General features: G+C 30.6%; 2 protein-coding genes across 7 annotated transcripts in view; both read right to left on the bottom strand.

Moving 5' to 3' along the window:
- Positions 1-2,976, bottom strand: part of LOC119610384 (caspase Dronc-like) — a 7,126-nt gene extending 4,150 nt beyond the window's left edge. The window contains exons 1-2 of one of the 5 annotated variants that reach the window (XM_037965557.1): positions 2,558-2,976; positions 1-70 (exon numbers count right to left, since the gene is read on the bottom strand). The exon at positions 1-70 is cut by the window's left edge and continues 415 nt beyond it. In XM_037965557.1, the coding sequence (XP_037821485.1) occupies positions 1-23 (23 nt within the window). In that variant the 5' untranslated portion in view covers positions 24-70; positions 2,558-2,976. Of the gene's footprint in view, positions 244-2,035 lie in introns of those variants that run through there. The other 4 variants (XM_037965555.1, XM_037965556.1, XM_037965554.1 and 1 more) reach the window with 4 other exon arrangements.
- A 730-nt stretch (positions 2,977-3,706) lies between these two features.
- Positions 3,707-6,399, bottom strand: LOC119610387 (putative glycerol kinase 5). Of its 2 annotated transcripts, none has more exons than XM_037965562.1 (6): positions 6,067-6,399; positions 5,882-5,975; positions 5,326-5,825; positions 4,375-4,809; positions 4,149-4,315; positions 3,707-4,083 (listed from the first exon to the last, which is right to left on the bottom strand). In XM_037965562.1, exons 1-6 carry the CDS (start codon positions 6,160-6,162, stop codon positions 3,804-3,806), a joined length of 1,572 nt encoding a protein of 523 aa, XP_037821490.1. In that variant the 5' UTR covers positions 6,163-6,399; the 3' UTR covers positions 3,707-3,803. The 2 variants fall into 2 exon arrangements, with proteins under 2 accessions (XP_037821490.1, XP_037821489.1); XM_037965561.1 differs by having other exon boundaries at positions 4,375-4,887.
- Between the last annotated feature and the right edge of the window lie 7,700 nt (positions 6,400-14,099).

Genomic DNA, 14,099 nt, shown 5'->3' on the forward strand with positions numbered 1-14,099 from the left:
CGTTTACGTTGACTAGGTTCCATTGTTGTCGTACTTAGTGACGTAGTAAATCTTGCCTTTTCGGTTAAACCTATAGATTTTTCATACATTGATTGTTAATGAAATTTTTTATTTGGCATTCATTGTTATATTTAGGAAGTGACTAAATATGTTTTTATATTTCAGTAAATTCACAAAGAAGTAAATGTTATCTCACTTTATTTTTTAATTCTCCTTTTTAATTAGTTTTTATAATTCAATTTACTTTAAAGAAACATTTATTTTTATTCAATATTTTATTATTTGTTAATTTTTTTTATTTTTTTGGTTTATTTTATTTATCTCGTAAATTTTCTCTTGAGCAACAAAGGTTTTTATTAATAATATTCACTGTTTATTAACGAGCACTAACTAACTGAGTTAAAAGTTGTGAAATTTTTAATAATATTAGTATGAACAGTTGTAAAGTTTAGTATGTTTATTAAACACGATCGGTAAACGACAGAGTTGCCAAATAATGTGGTATGTTAAAATTCAATTAAAATTCTAACGGTTTGTCAATTATAATTGAAAAAGTTTTGTTGAATTTTACCTTAATTTCGATGAATTTAAGCAATTTATCGATGAAAAATTAATTTTCTACAAGAGACTTTATATGGGAGTTATAAGGAAATATAGATCCTTTTTAAAGAGGAGTTTGTTTGGGGGCTAAGCTAAAAATCGTTTGATTGAAAAACATGTTTGTTCAAAATTTCATCAAAATATCTTGAAAAATTGAGGCTTATATCTCTTGCACACAAGGTTTACATGAACAAAAAGCCGGACAAATGGACGGACGTGTCTTAATAGACTCAGAAAGTGATTCTGAGCCGATTGGTATACTTTAAGGTGGGTGTTAAATTTTCAGAGTAATAATTTTTCTATTCGTTCATGCATGCTTTTGATATAATCAGCAAAATCGGTCCATTAATAACGGAGATATGAGCAAAAACACAGGTTTTTTTAATTCTTGATGAGTTTTTCTTAAATTCGGTTAAAAATTACTAAAATCGGTTTAAAATTTGATAAAGTCCCTCTCTAGAATAGCGGTATTACAACATAGTTTTGCCTATATAAATCTAATATCGATCCATAATTGACTATATCTCCTAAACATATAAGTGTTCCGAAAATCAATTACACGCACATGTTTTCTACATATACAAATTATTAAATGATTTTTTTCGTATCGGGCTATAATTGTCCATAGTGTAGTGTAGTGGTTGTGCAAAACAAAAGAAACTAGTGTTGCCAGAGCGGTAGCGGCGCTGGTATGCTCGCGTTCGCCGGGCTTGGAGCTCGCCGGATGGGGGTGGTTCTTGCTACCACTATAGACACCTACACACACACATAAAAACCATACCAGCTAAAAGAAATAAACGAAATAAAATATAAAGTGGCACCGAGTAGGTTTCTGTCTGTCTCCCTGATGAAACGTTCCTACGACCTATAACGGCTGGCAGATGTTGTGCCAGGATAAACCCTCCCACTCGGGATTGGATAATCCCGCCATGACATCCTAATATTAGGGATGTCCCAAAATTTGCCCTGCAAACTTTCCTTTCCCTACTTACCGCCGCTTATATTGTTTAACCGATCATTTTAATTGATTAAGACTTTTAAAAATTTCATCTAAACATTATAAAATTTAGTCTTTATTATCGAAATTAATTTCAACGGACTTTAACAATAACAATAGATTATTTAGATTTAAAATTTCGTTTGGCTTTAATTTTAATTTCAGATTTAGCTTTAAAAATTTAGGTTTTAAAAATTTAACATTTAGATTCAGGTTTAAATTTAGGTTTTAATATTTAAAATCACAATTTAGCTTTAGATTTAAATTTAGGTTTTAAAATTCAAAATTAAGCTTTAGTTTTAGATTTATGTTTAGGTTTAGATTTAGTTTTAGATTTAGGTTTAGATTTAGTTTTAGATTTAGGTTTAGATTTAGTTTTAGATTTAGGTTTAGATTTAAATTTAGGTTTTAAATTTATGTTCTCAAATTTATGTTTACGTTTCTTAAAAGTTCATAATTTCTCTGCTTGTGGATAAACGGGATCTGGCAAGTGTTTTCTGCTGCAACTAGCTGGTTTACGGGAGGCAATCATAGAGCGGAAGAGTTCTTTTGGCGGATGAGGCTTTCCTGTCCGTCCGTATTAAGGTCCGTTCGGGTAAACCAGGTAAGTGGACAAAATATTATCTATTTTTACCTTATTCCTTTTATTTATTTTTTCTATTTTTTTTTTATTTTCAGGGAAACTATCTTTATAATATTTCAGGAAACCTAGGACTCAAACACCGTAAACTACTATATTCTAGGCCAGAGCTCTACCCTAATGTTCGCGCACGCGTGGATATAATTGGAACTTCACACGGGATGGCGACGATACGACAACACGGGGTAAGGATTTCCTATTGTATAAAGATATTTTATCCTAACTAATAAGAATTTTTCTTAAAGAAAAGGAATAGTTGACCGTCCGTCTTGTCGTCCAGGTAAAATCTATCACTTAGTCGGAAAACCAAAAACTGATACCAGAGCACCCCAGGCGTGGTGGTGCTGGAAAACAGCTTCTCCCTCGTTGGATGGAGTCGGTGTTGAAGTGGCTTTGCAGGTTTGTGTTTTGCTTTGTTTAATTTAAAATTTAGTTTTAAGTTTAGTTTTAAGTTTAGCTTTAAGTTTAGTTTTAAGTTTAGTTTTAAGTTTAATTAATTCTTTTTTTTTTAATAAAATTGATTTAATTTATATAAAAAAATGAAATCAAAAATTTAGTTTTTTTTTTATGATGAGGCCACAGACTCCACCTTCTTCTTCTCTCCGAGCAAAAATCAAAAAGGACCGACATTTTTTCCTTTTGGCATCTAGAAACCTCGGTTACCAATATGGCTTCAACAAATTTTCAGCAATTTGTTTGCCTACATAAAATTTTTTCCTAAAGCTATTTGTTTTTGTTTTTATTCATCTTCTTCTTTCCAAAAAAAAAAATCCCTTTTTCATTGTGTTGCCACCTGTTTAAGTTTCTTCTTCTTCTATTCAGTAGCTCTATTACAGGGTGCACACGACAATAGTTTTCCTATAAAGTCAACTTCCGAAAAGCTCTTAATCGTAAATAACTCATAAACTAATAATGCCATTGGGATATAAAGTAGATTCAAGTATATTTTGTACATACATAAATCGTTCGGTAAAAAGAATTTTTCACACCGAACCATAATTGGTCATAATACATATATGTAATAGATCCCCTACTAGCTAGTTCTCTATAAATATAGAACTAGCTAGTAGGGGTAGGCTGCGATTCATCATTGAAGAATAAATATATCACTCTAACTTGTTTTATATAAAACATTAATGAAATGATTTAGTCGTCAGTCAATAACCTAAACCCTCATTGGAGGCCCTATTTTCAAAATGAGGGTATAATAATGTATTTTCTAGATTTTGTAGAGATCAAATCTAGGGAAAAATGTCTTAAATCAATTAGGTTCTGAGATCACTTTGATCTCACAAAAACTCAAATTGCGCTAAAATCAACACTTTCGTGATTGACTGATTCGAGATTGATTCAATTATTTTGCACTTGATTCAAGCCAAACCGGACTTATCGTACTATTGAAACAGAAATGGATTGATTCAAGCCCGTATGGCTTAATTGAAAAAGGTTTTTTAATTTTTTTGTTTTTATTTTTTATAAATTTTTTTTCTTTTAAAAATTAAAACAATGCAATTAAATAAAATTAAAAAAACATTATTTACATTATTTAAACGCATAAGCTTTATACTAGCAATACCAATGACCAAAACGTTCAATAGCTTTTAGCCAAATATTCATACGCTTACATATTTCGTGATATTTTTCTCTATTTGGTTCAAAGACCCGTTCTATATCACGAAATTTACTTATATCATTGAAAGTTTTCCAAAGGCCAAAATTAATGCCAGCAGCATAGGTGGCACCCAGTATACTGCTTTCTGGATTGCGTGCTCTTTCCACATGTATACCGCTGGCATCTGCCAAAAACTGACAGACAAAATTATTACGTGAGACACCACCATCTACCCTGGAATAAATAAAATAGATTTATTTTAATATTTATGATAAATTGGGATAGATTCTGTAATTTACTTTAGAATCTTAAGCTTTTGTCCCGTTTCCTCCTCTTCCGCCGTTTTACATAATTGCACTAAACGAAATACAATACTTTCCAATAAAGCTCTAATTAGATGAGCTTTTGTGGTGGAGGGTGTTATACCTATAAAACCGCTAGCCGCCTTATGATCATTTATGGGAGCCTGAAAATATTTGTTTTCTATAAATTCTAAAGTTTTCTTAATTAATTTTCAACTATTACCCCCAAACCACTGAAGGCCGGTACAAAATAAACACCATTTGTATCGGTTATTGATTCTGCAATACTCGAAGTTTCCGCAGGATCTGCGAATAGACCACAATTTTGACCCCAAGCTATTACCGTGCCCATATCATGGGCAGCTCCCTCAACACAAAATGTAGTCTCATCAAATTGCCAAGCTACCAAAGGATACATGCCTTTTAAAGAAGCATGACATTTGTTGCCTGTTATTAGATCTAAAAAGGCTCCCGTCCCAATAGTGATTTTAACATCACCTTTTGAGTAACATTGTGAGCCAAATATAGCAGCCGCTTGATCACTAATCGATGATGTTATGGGTATTTGACAATTTTTCCATTCGGGTCCAAAGTCGACGGGATTGATATGTCCGAAATGTTTGTACGAATTATTAACAATTTTTGGCAGTAGGGAACTCTGAAAGTTTATAGTTAAATAATCACCTATAAATAGACTAGAGAATAGACCAGTATATTGACTAGAGAATAGGCTAGTCTATAGACTAGAGAATAGACTTGTCTATACTCTAGACAATATACAAGTCTATAGTCTAGACAATAGACTAATCTATAGATTAGAGAATAAACTTGTCTATAGACTAGAGAATAGACATATCTATAAACTAGACATAGAATAGTCTATAGACTAGATAATAGACATATCTATAAACTAGACAATAGACAAGTCTATAGTCTAGACAATAGATTAGTATATAAATTAGACAATAGATTATTCTATAAATTTGACAATAGACAAGTCAATAAACTGGACAATTGACTAGTCTATGGACTGGAGAATAAACTAGTTTCTATACTAGATATTAGTCTATTGACATAGATATTAGACAAGTCTATATACTAGACAATAGACTAATCTATACACTAGAAAAAAGACTAAATAGTCTATACTACAGACACTAGTCTATAGACTTACATCAATTCCAAATACAAATTTCATCATCGGTGACCAATCCAACAGAAAGGGATCAAATAAACCAGTTGCCGTACATGAGGTTATATCCGCGATATGTTCAACATTAGGATTCTCACCATTACCCGATCTCAATTTATATAAAATCCATGAATCCAATAACTCAATTCTGGCAGATTTAGTTTTTAAAGCTTCTTTCAATTTTAGATTATTTTGTATCTCGTACAGTAAACGTAAAGTAACTTGACCATTCATCATTTTCAGAACACTGCCAGCCAAAAAACGATTACTACGTGTTAATAAATACAAAGCATAGGCCAAGCTATTAATGGTTTTTAAAGTTAAACTATTATTCCATTTGTCAACCAAGCCATCGGAACGCAAATCTTTCCACGTTATAAAATTATGAAAGTATTCTTGGGTCAAATGATTCCAAGTCAAAAAAGTACAACGTTGTGAGCTAATACCCAGACAACTAATCTGAGAGGGTAAAATTTGAGCATCTAAAAGTGAAAAATTTTAAAATAACTAGTTTTTTCGATAATAAAATTAAACTTACTTTGCACAGCTGTTTTTATAACTCTAACGATTTTCCGCCATAAACCTTCTGGTTCAATTTCAAAATAACCCGGTTTAGGATTCAACAATTCCACCTGGTCACACAAAAAACAACATTCCATTCATTCATTAATCTAAGTTGCTCTTTAACAATAACAACTGAAAGCTATTTTTTTATTCTCTTACCGCTTCCACAGCTGAACCCCTAATTTCACATTTTTCATTGAGCACAAAACAACGTACTGTTGTTGTTCCCACATCTAATGCCGCTATATAATGCATTATTTTTTATTATTATATCGGGGGTCTTCTACAGTTTGCTTAAAAAACTAGCAGCCATAAAACGCCACTTCAATTTCCACACCAAATCAACAATAACTATTCGATTGCATACTCGCGTATGTGTTTCTTAAAATAATTTTTATAACTTTTAATTCAAAAAAAGCTTGAAATTTAACTAATCGTAAAACTGATAGCAGGTCAATTTAATAACAAAGTACAACTAATATTACTACAAATATAAACATCTATCCGTCCATATAACTACAGAGATTATTGTACTCGTTTGAGTGGCTTTTTTGTCGTGTTGTATTTTTTATTGTTGTTGTGATATGTTCACGCGTGCTTTATTATTGTTTTGGCGACGCCACATTTACCCCAAATGTTGAGAAAAAGCTCTCTTTAAATTCTTTACAATTCTCTTTTATGAGAGAGTATGTTTTATGTACAAAACCGTTATCGTTAAATGAAACGGAATTTAAATAATTGCGAAAATAGACTGGTAAAGTACAGCTACGAGGGCGATACTTTCAAAGGCGTGACAATGAGTGAGTCGCATTAAGTCCAATAATGCAAATATTCCATTATGAGGAGAGCCGGTACTACAGGTCGAACCGACGGAACAGAACAGGGGGAAAGGAAGGCAAAAAACGAACAACGAACGAACGAACGAAACGAACGAAGCGAACGAACGAACTAAAACGAAACGAACGAACGAACGAACGAACGAACGAACGAACGAACGAACGAACGAAACGAACGAACGAGAACGAAACGAACGAACGAACGAAGAAAAAAACGAACGAACGAACGAACGAACGAACGAACGAACGAAGAACAACGAACGAACGAACGAAACGAACGAACGAACGAAACGAAACAACGAACGAACGAAACGAACGAACGAAACGAAAAAACGAAGAACGAACTAACGAAACGAACGAACGAACGAAGAACGAACTAACGAACGAACGAAATAACAGAACGAACGAACGAACTAACGAACGAACGAACGAACGAACGAACGAAAGAACGAAACGAACGAACTGAAACGAACGAACGAACGAACGAACGAACGAAACGAAAACGAACGAACGAACGAACGAACGAACGACAACGAAAACGAACGAACGGCGAACGAACGAAACGAACGAACGAACGAAACGAACGAACGAACGGAAGAAGAAACGAACGAACGAACGAACGAACGAACGAACGAACGAACGAACGCACGAACGAAACGAAACGAACGAAACGAACGAACGAACGAACGAACGAACGAACGAACGAACGAACGAACACGAACGAACGAACGAACGAAAAAAAAAAAACGAACGAACGAAACGAACGAACGAACGAACTAACGAACGAACTAACGAACAACGAAGAACTAACTAATTAAGAACGAACTAACGAACTAACGAACGAACGAACTAACTAACAACTAACGAACTAACATAAAACTAACTAACTAACTAACTAACTACTACCTAACTAACTAACTAGCTAACTAACTAACTAATTAACAAAACAAACTGCAATTTTCAATATCGGTATTAATTTGAATCCTTTTCGAACATTATGATATCTGTAATGTGGATTATTGGTATTTACTAAATTTGTATACAAAATTTATGAACGCAAACGATTCTGTAACGATAGGTTAGCGTTAACGGTAGCCATAATTTGCTAAGTGTAAACACCGCTTACGTTTGTGATTTTAAATAAAAAGACAAAAGATAACTGCTGTGAGAACTTATTACATATGTAAGTGTTTAAAAAAAAAACAATTAATAATGATGACTATTATTATATTCCACAATTGTTTTAGTTTCAATAAAGCGGTTATTAATATTTCACATTTTAAAAAGAAATTTAAAAGAATTAAGTAATTTCAAACAGTTAAGAAAATGTTGCATTCGAAAGCCATAAATAACATTAACCACAATCATTCAGTGTTTGAAAAACATATTGATCGTTTATAACTGAAATTTTATAATGTATAACTGTGTATTAAGCCATGGATATCATTCAGAATGTGAGATGGAATACATATTTGTAATTCAATTTAAATTAGGGCATAAATCTCCTGTGAGTTAATTGGCAATTTTCTTATAAATATTACAGCTTACTTCCATAAACATTTCAGAATTATTTTGTAAAAAATTGTCAGTTCTACAGCATGATGATTTAAATCTTTTGAACATCTTGCCCATTTACAACAACGTAATATTGTAACAAAATATAAATCTTGAAACCAACATTTGGTTACTAATGATTCTTGAGATTGGCTAATTTACAAAGCTGTCTGTAAACACTTCATGTTTGCTTCACATTAGGGTTTTTATACTCCCCATTAAAAAATATTCATTCCGTTAGTTACACATTAGTCGTAGATCCACAAAAATATAAAATTATATTCTGGTTTCTTATTATATAATAAGACGATCTCGCAATTTGTCTTTGGAAAGCACGATTTCATCCGAACGAGAAGAGCACGATTTCACAGACGGGCCACAGAACCAGAAGTGAACTAAACTAGAACTGCTAGAACTAACTAGAACTAATCTAGAAATGAACTAGAACTGTACAAGAAATAAACTGGGACTGAACTAGAACTGTACTAGAATAGAACTGGACCAGAAATAAACTAGGACTGAATTAGAACTGAATTAAAGCTGATCTAGAACTGTATTAGAACAAACTAGAACTGAACTGGAAATAAACTAGAATTGTTCTAAGTAGAACTGAACAAGAACTGAGCTAGAAATTAACTAGAACTAAACTGAATAAGAACTATACTAAAACTGAACAAGAAATAAGAAGAATTGTTCTAGAACTGAAATGGAACTGAGATAGAAATTAACTAGAACTGAATAAGAACTAAACTAGAACTGAACAAGGAATAATGTGGCACTGAACTAGAGCTGATCTAGAATAAAACTGGAATTGAACAGAAACTGAACTAAAACAACTAGAAATGAACTAGAACTAAACTGAATAAGAACTATACTAAAACTGAACAAGAAAATAGAGTAGAATTGTTCTAGAACTGAACTGGAACTGAGATAGAAATTAACTAGAACTGAATAAGAACTAAACTAGAACTGAACAAGGAATAATCTAGGACTGAACTAAAGCTGATCTAGAATAAAACTGGAATTGAACAGAAACTGAACTAAAAACAACTAGAAATGAACTAGAACTAAACGAAAAGTAACTAGAACTATATTAGAACCTACCTAGAACTAAATTGAACTGAATTGGACATGAACTGAACTAGAAGTAAAGAAGTGAACCAGAACTAAACTAAAACTGTAAAATTACTGGACTATAACTGAACTAGAACTAAACCAGAACTAAACTAGAACTGCATTAGAACTAAACTAAATTAATCAAGAACTAAACTAGAACTGAACAAGAACTGTACTGTACTATAACTACAACTAGAACTAAGTGAACTAGAACTACTAGGATTGATCAAGAAACTGAGCTATAACTGTACTAGATATGAACTAGAAGTGAAATTGAGCTGAGCCAGAAACTGAACTTGAAGATTTGTACAATGATTAAGCTTTTCTTTTAAATATTGGCCCCTATTCAGCATTTCAATTCGAATTGAAATTTTCTCCGTTTGGCAACTTTGGTATTCTGCATTTCGATTCGACTCTCCGCCACATAAAAAACTTACAAAAACGTAGGTACGATCGTAACGCAGAATACTAGGGTGATCGATTATTCGACATTTTTCAAAAACCGGTTTTCGAATAGTTCGAATAGTTGACATTTCAAAAAAACCGGTTGATATTTTTCAAATTCAGAAAAAAACCGGTTAACCGGGTTTTCATAATAAATAAAAAATATATGTTAATTTGAAGAAAATAATGTTTATGTTTAAATTTGATTAATAAAACATGGGCCGAAATGATTTTTAACAGTTTAACAGATTATAACTTAAGATCTAGTCGTCTGATTTACATTATTTTTTTAATATAAAAAAAAATAGGAAAAAAGTGGACACTTCTGTTAAACATAAGGTACTATGTAATCCTAGCTTATTCTAAAGCCCTTTTAGGAAATTTTCATAGGCATTCCAACACTTCCATAATATTTCAGCGGTAAATTAATTATTGTAATTGGAATACAATCTTAAGATTAATAAAATTTTATTAAACAGTTATCAATTTTAAAAATAAAATTTTTTAATTAATTAGGAAAAGGTTTGACCAATGGTGCTTTAGAAAAATATATTCTAGTTCCTGGACTCGAATATTTTTAAAATTTAAACGGGCTGTATTATTTACTTCAAAATTTCATTTAAATAATCTTTGAATACAAAGCAAATAAAAGTATTCGAAACCGGTTTTTAAAAAGTGAAAAAACCGGGTTATTCGATATTCGAAAAATCAACATTTAGAAAAAACCGACACTGGTAAAGCAGAAAAAACCGGTTTTAAAACCGGTTGAAAAATCGATTCGATCACCCTACAGAATACACATGTTCGTTAAGCATTGAAACGAAATGGAATTGCTTCTTCTTTTTCTTACGATTCAGTTTTTTTGTTGGAATACCTTTTTTCGTTCGTTGCATAACTGAATGCGTAAACGCAATCGAAATGCAGAATAGGGATGATTAGGTATATTTACCAGGAGTTACCGAACTATTGGAAAATATTAAGTAGATTTAGAGACAACATACTGTATTACAGTCATTTAAAAACCAATTTTAATGCTTAAGTACATAATTTTATTTACCAATTCAATAAAATGCAACTATATTTTCATAATATAATTTCCTTTTTTAAGAATACTTGCCTGCAAGAAAATAACATTTTGATTGAAGTAAAATGAAAACTATTTATAATTAGTTTGTTTTTTTTTTTTTTTTTTAATTTAAAATATTATATTTTATTATTCATATACATACACATTATGTTGAGAGAATTAAATGATTATATTTCATTTAAATATATAATTGTAAAGGTATTTTTTTTTTAAATCTATTAAAGGGAATATTTCTTTTAATATGTATGTTTGTTATTTTAAATATTGGTTTTTAGATAGTTTAATAGAGAAAGTTGTTTATAATGATGTATTTTATACATAGTATATATGATGGCTGCTGATAATAGTGGATAAGATATTGTTTTTATTTCATTTTTTATTTATTACTTTTAATATTGTTTGTAACTAAGAGCAAAAGGCTAATTATACTTAAATTTAATATATATGTATATATTACACTTTACTATTGATATCTTATATCAAACTAAAAAATGATTTTCCAGATTTATATTTCTTTGTTTTATTACAAACATATATTTATTTTTATTCAGAATGTGTAATATAGTGAAGTTGACATAATTTTAAGTTTTAAAATGTCGGTTTTCTTTTCAAATTGTTTAAATTATAATTTGATTGTGTTTAGAATATAACAAAATGATAAGGTGTATGCAGATTTTCTTTAAATATTTAATAAATTGATGATTAAAAACTTTATTATGGAAATATAAAACTGATGCTAAAGAAATTTAATTAAACAAATAACAAATATTTAGTTTAGTTGTACAAAACAAAATGTTGTATTAAAGAAAAAATTTGTTGTATATATAACAAATAATGTAAAAAAAAACATAAACATTAAATAAAAAAATAATTCCCTATTTGTGTGTATTTTTATAGTTAATTTGTTATTATTATTATTATTTGAGTTAGTTTGCTTTTTCGATAAATTTTTTTACGAAAATAGTTTTTTTTCTCTGTTATTTTTAATTACTATTATCTTAAGTTTAAATAATCACCCGAGAGATAAACGCGAACGCGACCAGATTCCGCGGTGAATCTGGTTTAGGTACTTACGAAATCACGATTAATTTATTATTACTAATTTTTTTTTATTTTAGATTATTATTATATACAAATGTGCGACGATTTCTATTTTATGTATTTATTGTTATTATAATTATAATGTAGTTAGTTTGGGATCTGGGGGCGGAGATCCATTTTGTTTTTTTTACTTTAATTTAGCTTTTATATTATTTTCATTATTATGACACGCGACGCGAAACCGAAATATTAATTTTAATATCACACGTAGTTTTTATTGTTATTTTTTATACTAATCCCCCCTTATGGTAAATATTTGTTAAAACACAAAAAATTGTTTATAGTTATTTCTTCATTTTTCTTTAAATATTCATTTACAATTGCTATTTTATGTTTATAATTAATAAAAAAATAAGTCTTTTGTTTACATTTTTTTAATTCTTCCTTTTTTACTTGTTAAAAATCAGATCGAAAATTTGTAATCCTAAAAGGATTAGATTTTTTTTAGTATGAGGAAACATCACATAAATATTCTTAATTATAGTTAGTTTTTGTTGTTGCTGTTATTAAATCAAAAATTACAACATTAATAAGTTTTATTTAGACTTAAGAAGAAGAAAGGTAAAGTGGGCTTTAAATAAAAAGTATTTTGAAAATTTTGTTATAAATTAAACTTAAAAATCTGGACTATAGACAATAGCGTGGATATAGACAATAGTCTGGACTATGGACAATAGTCTGGACTATAGATAATAGTCTAGACTATAGACAACAGTCTGGACTATAGACAATAGTTTGGACTGTAGACAAAAGTATGGACTGTAGACAATAGTCTGAACTATAGACAATAGTCTGAACTATAGACAATAGTCTGGACTATAGACAATAGTTTGGACTATAGACAATAGTATGGACTATAACAATAGTCTGGACTATAACAATAGTCTGGACTATAACAATAGTTTGGACTATAGACAATAGTCTGGACTATAGACAATAGTCTGGACTATAGACAATAGTTTGGACTATAGACAATAGTCTGGACTATAGACAATAGTCTGGACTATAGACAATAGTTTGGACTATAGACAATAGTCTGGACTATAGACAATAGTCTGAACTATAGACAATAGTCTGAACTGTAGACAATAGTCTGGACTATAGACAATAGTTTGGACTATAGACAATATTACGGACTATAACGATAGTCTGGACTATAACAATAGTCTGGACTATAGAATAGTTTGGACTATAGACAATATTCTGGACTATAGACAATAGTTTGGACTATAGACAATAGTTTGGACTACAGACAATAGTCTGGACTATAGACAATAGTTTTGGACTATAGACAATAGTCTGGACTATAGACAATAGTCTGGACTTTAGACAATAGTCTGGACTATAGACATTAGACTGGACTATAGACAATAGTCTGGACTATAGACAATAGTCTGGACTACAGACAATAGACTGGACTATAGACAATAGTCTGGACTATAGACAATAGTCTGGACTATAGACAATAGTCTGGACTATAGACAATAGTCTGGACTATAGACAATAATCAGGACTATAGACTATAGTCTGTACTATAGACTACAGTCCGTACTATAAACTATAGTCTGTACTATAGAGTATAGTCTGTACTATAGACTACAGTCCGTACTATAAACTATAGTCTGTACTATAGAGTATAGTCTGTACTATAGACTATAGTCTGTACTATAGACTATAGTCTGTAGTATAGACTATAGTCTGTACTATAGACTATAGTCTGTACTATAGACTATAGTCTGTACTATAGACTATAGTCTGTACTATAGACTATAGTCTGTACTATAGACTATAATCTGTACTATAGACTATAGTCTGTACTATAGACTATAGTCTATACTATAGACTATAGTCTGTACTATAGACTACAGTCCGTACTATAAACTATAGTCTGTACTATAGACTATAGTCTGTACTATAGACTATAGTCTGTACTATAGACTATAGTCTGTACTATAGACTATAGTCTGTACTATAGACTATAGTCTGTACTATAGACTATAGTCTGTACTATAGACTATAGTCTGTACTATAGACTATAGTCTGTACTATAGACT

The sequence above is a fragment of the Lucilia sericata genome, unplaced genomic scaffold, assembly GCF_015586225.1.
Source record: "Lucilia sericata isolate MDLA Ls3-8-SP2 unplaced genomic scaffold, ASM1558622v1 Contig001174F_arrow, whole genome shotgun sequence".
In the NCBI taxonomy this organism is placed as follows: domain Eukaryota; kingdom Metazoa; phylum Arthropoda; class Insecta; order Diptera; family Calliphoridae; genus Lucilia; species Lucilia sericata.

Coding starts and splice junctions, on each gene's coding strand:
- LOC119610387 (XM_037965561.1), bottom strand. CDS start 6,162: ATGCATTATATAGCGGCATTAGATGTGGGAACAACAACAGTACGTTGT. Junction 5,826..5,881: donor TATAAAAACAGCTGTGCAAA/GTAAGTTTAATT, acceptor TTTCACTTTTAG/ATGCTCAAATTTTACCCTCT. Junction 4,316..4,374: donor CGGCCTTCAGTGGTTTGGGG/GTAATAGTTGAA, acceptor AAATATTTTCAG/GCTCCCATAAATGATCATAA.